Source organism: Labrus bergylta, chromosome 4, assembly GCF_963930695.1.
Source record: "Labrus bergylta chromosome 4, fLabBer1.1, whole genome shotgun sequence".
NCBI lineage: Eukaryota > Metazoa > Chordata > Actinopteri > Labriformes > Labridae > Labrus > Labrus bergylta.
The window spans coordinates 26,706,523-26,715,050 of NC_089198.1; the positions used below are offsets into that span (position 1 = coordinate 26,706,523).

Sequence of the window (8,528 nt, forward strand, 5' to 3'; positions counted from 1 at the left end):
GAGTGTAATTATGAAAGGATGTGTAACTGTTTCTGTATTAACAGGTGTTGTTTTCTTTTCCTTTTTTACTTGAACTGCTGCTGGAAAACCCTAAAGAAGAGATCTTGAAAAAAGTCGGTTGCACTTGCTTAAACCAAGGATAAAAAAATAAATTAAAAAAAACAATTATAACAAAAATAATAGTAGAATACAGGAGGAATATGAAATAAAATATAGCACAAATAAAATTTACATTTTATATTTCCTTGTTCACATAAGCCTAAAAATACAGAAACGAAAGTTATCTTTAAAACTTAAAAAAGCATAATTGAATCGGTTAAAGCTAATTGTATTAGTGAAGTTGATTTTGTTTTTGCTTTTGTCTGGCGATTGGTAAATAATGATTGATTTATATTGATTATCTTCTGTTACGATGATGTACATTAAAATATTTTAATTTATTAAATGGGGTTTATTCATGTTATGTACCATCCAGTGCCAATTGAAGAAGAACATTATATACAGTATTCGATTAATTTATTATTGTGGGTTTCCTAACAACAAATTCACTGTCAGGGACTTACTTGAACAAAGTCCCGTTTGTCTAGTAGTGAATTCTCGCGAGAGCAAATGGGTTCAAACCTCCCCATGAGCCTTTGCGATTCCTCTTTCTAGCCGGCGCCTGAGAATGGGTACGTGTTTTCATGCTCGGGTTGGAGGGAGAATCCTTGTCCATCTGGTGTTTTAAAGAAGATATATTCCAAAAAATGGTTTGACAAATTGTAGCTTAATGCTTCTTGATTGTATGCAGGGTTAACTTTTCGGTCTACAGCTAGATTATTTATCTTTAAAGAAGTAATTTGGAAAAAAAGATGTCTGATGTGCTCCCAAGATGGCTGCTCTTTATTGCTCATGGAGTTACCTGCTGAAAGCTGAAATGTGCTTTAAAACAAGCAGATTTCCTTGTTCTTTGTGATATGTGGCTTCGTCCTAATGTTGCGTTATGTTAAAGAAGATTAGTGGAAGTTAATCGAGTTTGCAGGAGAGTTGGGTTGTGTTAGCATTAGCATTAGCAGTCAGGTGGTAGTGGTCGATGCACGCTGCTGCACTGGAGCACTAAAACGGAAATTCTGTGATTTTAATACTAGGTTGTGTGTGTGTGTAGCTGTACACACAGACTGTAACATGCTTAAAGTGGGTGAAAACGAGTTAATTTGCAGATTTCTGCCCCGCTGAGGTGCATGCTGCTGGCTCCATGCTGGGCCTCTGTGGTATTACATGAAGCTTCAGACCAGTCTGCCCATTTCAGTTTATTCTACTACACAAGTTGTGAGGTTATTTTCTGAAACTGGCGTTTAAACAAGAATAGTTTTCCTCATCTCAGCATTTGACTAAGTCGTTTAATATATTTGAGAATTTGGTTGTAAATCAAGTCATTTATGGTGTTTGAGATTATGTTAAAGTTTAGACCACATGGCTCTGAAGTGTTTAGGTGAGATTATGTTAAAGTTTAGACCACATGGCTCTGAAGTGTTTAGGTGAGATTATGTTAAAGTTTAGACCACATGGCTCTGAAGTGTTTAGGTGAGATTATGTTAAAGTTTAGACCACATGGCTCTGAAGTGTTTAGGTGAGATTATGTTAAAGTTTAGACCACATGGCTCTGAAGACATCTAACTGTGCTTGAGTGAAATGATGAAACTCTTATAGCGGAATCCAAATTACATTGCGGAAACCAACCTTGGAGAACTGATTACTCAAGCATTAACTCATTTCACAGTGATGATCTGTGTGTGTTAAGTGATGTTCTAAGTCCTTTTGTTTGTGCTCCTTCATTCATTCAGGTATCTCACGGGATAACTGGCATAAACGCCGCAAGACCGGCGGTAAACGCAAGCCCTACCACAAGAAGAGGAAGTATGAGCTCGGACGTCCTCCCGCAAACACAAAGGTAAATAAAACATTGGTTTCTGACTCTAGCTGGACTTCCTATGATTTAGCGTGAGTGATGAAAACTCGACCTTAGGTAGGTCTTTTTTTTGGACTGTTTTGGTTCAAATGCTTGGGACTTGCCAATGTTAGGACTTGTCATAGTTACTCTGACACGCTTTTTCTAAATGTTAATTTACTCTTAATTAACCTGAACCTTAAACATGCCTAATATTAGAACTAAAATGTAACTCCTTTCATTAGATTGGACCTCGCCGCATCCACACAGTGAGGGTCCGCGGTGGGAACAAGAAGTACCGTGCTCTGAGGCTGGATGTTGGTAACTTCTCATGGGGCTCTGAGTGTGAGTTTTATTTTTTAACTCTCTTAAATGAGCAGTGCATTGGGGTTAATTTGTCCTTTTGCCTGTGAATGCAAGTGGTGACAGACTTAATACATGTACTGATACACAGCATACTTTTCCAGATTCATAAAAACAATGTTACTGGTTGAATGAAATTCAATTTTCTTTAACTAATGACACTTTACATTCTGTGCACAGGCTGCACCCGCAAGACCAGGATCATTGATGTGGTCTACAATGCCTCCAACAACGAGCTGGTCAGAACCAAGACCCTGGTGAAGAACTGCATAGTCCTCGTAGACAGCCTTCCTTACAGGCAGTGGTACGAGGCTCACTACGCCACTCCTCTGGGACGCAAGAAGGGAGCCAAGCTGGTACGTTGTGGGGCAATTGTATTTCCCTCTAAGCTTTATTTTCTTGAGATGTGATCGGTATCACCGAAGCACACGAAGTTCATTTTGCAATCTGTTTATATACTCTGGTGCTAGGATAGTTGCTGCCAAAAGGCTTAAACGTTAAAATTAAGTCAGGATCCGAGCAAACTGAACCAAGTTTGAGAATCCTCTCAAGGATATTTATATTCTAAATTGATGGCCTTGAGGATTGGTGTGGTGTATGTCTTTCAGTGAAGATAACTTTGTCCAGTTCTGCTACTGAATGAAAGTGATGATAATCGTGACTCTGAGAAAGACCTTGTTACCCACACTGATGTTGACTTCACAGTTACTTTGAAATACAAATTAACTTTTTCTTTTTTTGTGAACTGAAGTGTTCAGTATCTCTGAAGAATAACATTCTCTCCTCTCTCTGTAGACTCCTGAGGAGGAAGAAGTCCTGAACAAGAAGAGGTCAAAGAGGACTCAGAAGAAGTACGATGAGCGTAAAAAGACTGCCAAGATCAGCACCCTCTTAGAGGAGCAGTTCCAGCAGGGAAAACTGCTAGGTGAGTCTAAACATGTAAAGGCTTGAAGTTTGATGTGCAGCTCTTCAATGACATGGTCAGAGGCGTGCATTTGGCCTAGTTGTTAGGGCGTCTCCCCTGTACGGAGGACAATCCTCCAAGAAGGCACTCCAGGTTCTGGTCCGACCTGTGGCTTTTTTGCACGTCATTCCCGACTCCTCGATTTCATATTAATTCCATTGTCCAATAAAATAAATGCATTAATAGAGGTAGATGTACTTGGCCACTGCTTGGCTGGTACCTGAAAGTCAGCTGTGAGTTTGAACTTGGCCAGGTTAGGTTTTAAAATATTAAGTTCTGATTTTATTAATGAAAACATTTAAGGCATTGAACCACAGAAGTTCAAAACCTCAGCTGTGACTAATTTAAACATGCTGTTATAGGGCGTGTATATCGGAATAACTACGAAAGATCACACTGCAGTATTTCTGCAGCAGGCCATTGTTTGCTTGGATTCCACATTGCAACTAAACCTGTGTAGCTTCTATATTTTAGTATTGATCTCACACTCCAGTTTATGAGCCAGAGAGCTCAAGTGAATATTAAACAGAAGAAAAACAAATTGGTGCAAACCTGTAATGTAATCAGAATACATTTTAGAGAAAGTCTGCTCATTCATTAACAACGAATACAGACGAGCTCCAGTAAGATTTCTTATACCACAATTGAATGGTTTTTTGTGAGATTAATATTTGAAAAAATAATGACATTTTAGATGTAATAAATAAATATATTCCTTTGGGATAGTTAGGAGTTTGAGTCACTCCCAATTTATTAGACATTTCTACTTGTTTATGTATTCTCTTGAAAGAAGAGTACATTTTAAGGGGGGTACCAATATTTATTTTCTTAATGCATTTATCTGTAGATTCTCACAAATAGGTTTTTATGCTCTTATACATTCAAATAGCAAATCCTGCTTTAGGTACATGTTAATTTACTCCAGTGAAAAAGCTTTTATTTTCATGTCACTAATTCATATTGTAGTGTGGTGTACATCTTTCAATGAAGATAACTTTGTCCAGTTCTGCTACTGAATGAAAGTGATGATAATCGTGACTCTGAGAAAGACCTGGTACCCACACTGATGTCTACTAAAGTGTCAACTCAAACAATCCAAACATAAATTAGTCATTTTTTTTTGGACTTGATGTCTAGAAGTTTAAAGCGACATCACCTATCTCTTTTGATGAGGATGTCTGAGACATTTAATGTTCATTCATCGTTGCACAAACATGACACGTCTTAAAGACTTGAGAGAATCTATCTGGAAATGAGTGATTAAACCTCGGCTATTTCAGGAGGTTCTTAGACAGTTTTATATTTTATCTATATTTTTCACTGACTTCTGTCCTCTTCCCCTCTCAGCTTGCATCGCCTCCAGACCCGGCCAGTGTGGCAGAGCCGACGGCTACGTCCTGGAGGGAAAGGAGCTCGAGTTCTACTTGAGGAAGATCAAGGCCAAGAAAGGCAAATAGATGTACAGCGGTTTGATACGTCAATAAAATCCCGATCGTCCCAAAACTGTATGCTGTCTGCTTTACTTTTTGTCAGTTTGATATGAACTGAATGTAGAGTCCTCGTCACTTGGTTTAAATGACCACTGATAGTGAATGAAACGCACTACATCAGAGCAATTGACCCTATACCTTAAGATAAAGGGTCATTTTATAAAGTAGGATAAACTCAAAAACATTTGGAAGTGGAAAAAGCTGTTTAGCTACTTGATAAGATATCTTTGTCCCAATTCAAGAGCAACTTCCAATCAGTGTTTTCTTTTTGTTGAAAGCAGTAGGACGTGATGGTCAAATAATATTGAACTGAGGAAAGTAGTTCAACTTTAGATCAATAAACCTGCCATTCTCATACATAAACTCAACAGCCTTGTTCACTATACAATGACTTCAAATAAATCTGAATTTAACAAATAATAGAGGTTTCCGACAATATAAAATAAGATTGTTTAGTCTAGTGTATGATTTTCTCCCTCTACTTGGAAGACAGGAAAGAACACCTAAAAGGTAGAATTTAAAGCAGCACTTCATTACTAAATGTAGGGATCTTTGCCAATTTCTTACTTGTTTTATAAATGGCTTCATTAACAGTTACCCTTTTCGATCCCTTGATATACATCTTGTAGGTTGAATAATATTGGCTTTCTTTTTAATATCTTTTTTAATTAGTACACAGATAAAACACAACTTCAGGAGATGCTTTTCAGTTACACTTGTCCATTTTCTCATGAAATCTGAACGTGTCATTTTACCAAACAACTCAACACATCCATATCCATACATTTATTATATACACACCCTTTCCTTCATACCTACATTAGATAGACATAAACTTACAAACTTAATATAATTACACATATGGCAGCCTTCACATTGTTTTTCAATCCTTTTTCCTTGATTGACTAACGACTAAGTAAAAGTAAGTAAAATAAATAAATAAAATAACATTTAAAATAAAAATATTAAGAGGTGACTAGAGCTCAGGCATTACCTGCATCACTGGGGCCCATTTTACATCAAATCTATTTGTTTTCAGCTGTAATCTGGTTGTGATTTTTTCCATGATGAAAACATTTCTCAATCTTTGTCTCCACTGATTTATGTTGGGAGGCTGTGGTTTCAGCCAGGATGCAGTTATTGTTTTCTTTGCTATTAATAAATGGACTTGAGCTTATATAGTGCTTTTCTAGTCTTCTGACTACTCAAAGCACTTTTACACCATGTCACACCTACCCATTCACACCCTTTCACACACTGATGGTAGTGTGTACTATGTAGTATCATCCATCAGAAGTAACTAATGCCATTCATACACCACCACTGAAGCAGTGGGAGCAATTCTGGGTTAAGTGTCTTGCCCAAGGACACATTGGACATGTTGCCCAGCTGGGGATCAAACCCTTGACCTTCCAGTTGAGAGGCAGCAACTCTACCAACTGAGCCACAGCCACAGTAAAATTCAAAGCAAGGAAATCAAGTCTCTGTCCATGTTGATATCAGGCGCTATACCGAAAATAAAGAGTGAAGGATCAAAGATTAGATTGATACCCAGAATCTGATTTATTTCTTTTTGTACATTTTTCCAAAAGTCTACAACTTTTGGGCAGTCCCAAAAAATGTTCTAAAATCCCCCACTAGTCCACATCCCCTTCAGCACAACTCAGAAGTTCTGCTGTATTTTGAGGTGATGGATGGAGTGTTAAAGTATCGCATTTTGACTTTCCAGTCGAACTCCCTCCACATTGGACTGTTTGTTAATTTATGTCCCTCTTTGAATGATTCCTCCTATTGTTCATCTCTTATTATAATATTTGTTTCTAGTTCCCATTTTTCTTTAACCCTCATGTTGTTATCTTCAGATTCATGTTGTAATGCTTTATACATTTTTGAAATAACACCTTTCTTTGTATCTTTTTCTGTAAGTGACATAAATACTTCCTCTATTTCAGAGGGTGCCCTGCTAATTTTATCCCATTCCTTATGGTTCTGAAGATAACTCCTTAATTGTAGAAATTTATATGCAGGTAGACTAAACTCCTTTCTAAGTTGTTCAAAAGACTTCATGTTTTGTCCTTTATACACTCGTGCTATATAAACCAAACCTTTGTTTGCCCATTTGTTGTATCCTGTATCCATAGTGGAGGGTACAAAATCTGGATTTAATGCTATTTTAGTCGCTCTACAAGTGGAGTTTGACAGTCCTAATTTCTTTCATACAATCAACCATATTTTCAACGTTTCTCTAGTGCATTCATTAATAATCTTAACTCCCCTCTGAGACTTTTCTGACACAAAGGAAAGAGCAGCTAAAGGTAACCTTGGACATGAGTTCTGTTCCATTCCTACCCAAATAGAATCTGTGTCATTAGTTATCCACATAATATTATCCCTGAGCTGTGCTGCCCAGTGATACTTTTTTAAGTTTGGTAAATTTAAATCTCCTTTCTCCTTCGAGCAAAGAAGAACAGTATACTTAATTCTAGCTTTTTTATTTTGCCAAATAAATTTTCATATGATCTTGTCTAGTGTTTTAAATATGTAATTGGGAACTCTTATAGGCAGCGACTGGAACAAAAATAATAATCTTGGTAAGATATTCATTCTCACTGTTTCTATTCTCCCTATCAGAGGCAGGATTTCCCATCTAGCTATATCCCTTTTGATTTCTCCAATCAATTTTCCATAGTTTGCTTCAAAAAGCTGTGATATGATAGGGGCAGTGATGATACCTAAGTATCTAAACCCATTGTTAGACCATTTGAAATGCACCTTCTTCTCTAGTTCTGCTGAATATTTGCCTGAGAGCATCATAGCTACGGATTTAGACTCATTAATTAAATATCCTGATATTTCTCCATATTCAGCCAAGTTATTTGATAGAGCTCGAATAGATGAGGAAGGTTCACTTATACAGGTTAATATGTCGTCTGCAAATAACAATATTTTGTGTTCCAAACCCCCCTCATCTTTAATTTGTCTTTGTCTGTAATGTATTTGTTCATTCTTATTGACTCTGCCAGGGGTTCAACACTAACAGCAAACAGTAATGGACTAAGACAATCTCCCTGCCTGACCCCTCTTTTAAGGAAAAAGAAGTCTGAGCAGCATCCATTTACTCTGATTCTTGACTTAGGGTTATTGTAAACTATTTTTACCCAATCTATAAATGTTGTGTTAAACCCAAACTCTGCCAGAGTTTTGTATAAAAAACTCCACTTCACCCGGTTGAAAGCTTTTTGGGCGTCTAGACTGAGTAACATGGTATTCTGTCTGTTATTCTTAGTATATGTTATAACATTCAGTGTTCGCCTAATATTGTTAGCACTTTGCCTCTCAGGAATAAACCCTGTTTGGTCCAGTTTGATTATTTTCTTTATGTTTTTTCTGCATTCTAAAATATCTGTCAATATCTTTTACATAGTAAGCTAACAGGCCTATAGTTTGCACATAAAGTTGGGTCCTTCCCCTCCTTATGTAAGACAGAAATGAAGGCTTTTGACCACGTTGTTGGTGGGTTACCTGATGCTAGAGCAAAATTAAAGACTTTAAATAATACTGGCGTGACTTCATTTATGAGACATTTATAAAAAAAATTCCCCTGGGAACCCGTCTGTGCCAGAGGATTTATTATTTTTTAGTTTTTTTTATAGTGTCGGATATTTCTTGACATGAAATTGGCCGTGTCATGTCAGTGGCTTCTTCATTTGACAAAGTTGGCAGTTGTAGTTTTTAAAAGGAATATCTGTGTTTTGCCTTCTATGTTATCAGAGTCTGAATCATG

The 8,528-nt window shown here is 37.1% G+C and overlaps 1 protein-coding gene and 4 non-coding genes across 5 annotated transcripts; all 5 read left to right on the plus strand.

The window, feature by feature from the left end:
- The first annotated feature begins 619 nt into the window (after window positions 1-619).
- On the plus strand, window positions 620-4,760 carry rps8a (ribosomal protein S8a). Its single transcript, XM_020656272.3, has 6 exons — window positions 620-671; window positions 1,824-1,930; window positions 2,173-2,272; window positions 2,471-2,646; window positions 3,086-3,215; window positions 4,602-4,760. Exons 1-6 carry the CDS (start codon window positions 668-670, stop codon window positions 4,709-4,711), a joined length of 627 nt encoding a protein of 208 aa, XP_020511928.1. The 5' UTR covers window positions 620-667; the 3' UTR covers window positions 4,712-4,760.
- Window positions 1,664-1,739, plus strand: LOC114921516 (small nucleolar RNA SNORD55/SNORD39). The gene has a single exon (XR_003809809.1). It is a non-coding gene; the product is annotated as a small nucleolar RNA SNORD55/SNORD39 (small nucleolar RNA).
- On the plus strand, window positions 1,978-2,088 carry LOC114921519 (small nucleolar RNA SNORD46). Its single transcript, XR_003809812.2, has one exon. It is a non-coding gene; the product is annotated as a small nucleolar RNA SNORD46 (small nucleolar RNA).
- LOC114921517 (small nucleolar RNA SNORD38) lies at window positions 2,893-2,961 on the plus strand. Its single transcript, XR_003809810.1, has one exon. It is a non-coding gene; the product is annotated as a small nucleolar RNA SNORD38 (small nucleolar RNA).
- LOC114921518 (small nucleolar RNA SNORD38) lies at window positions 4,234-4,302 on the plus strand. The gene has a single exon (XR_003809811.1). It is a non-coding gene; the product is annotated as a small nucleolar RNA SNORD38 (small nucleolar RNA).
- Window positions 4,761-8,528: the final 3,768 nt, after the last annotated feature.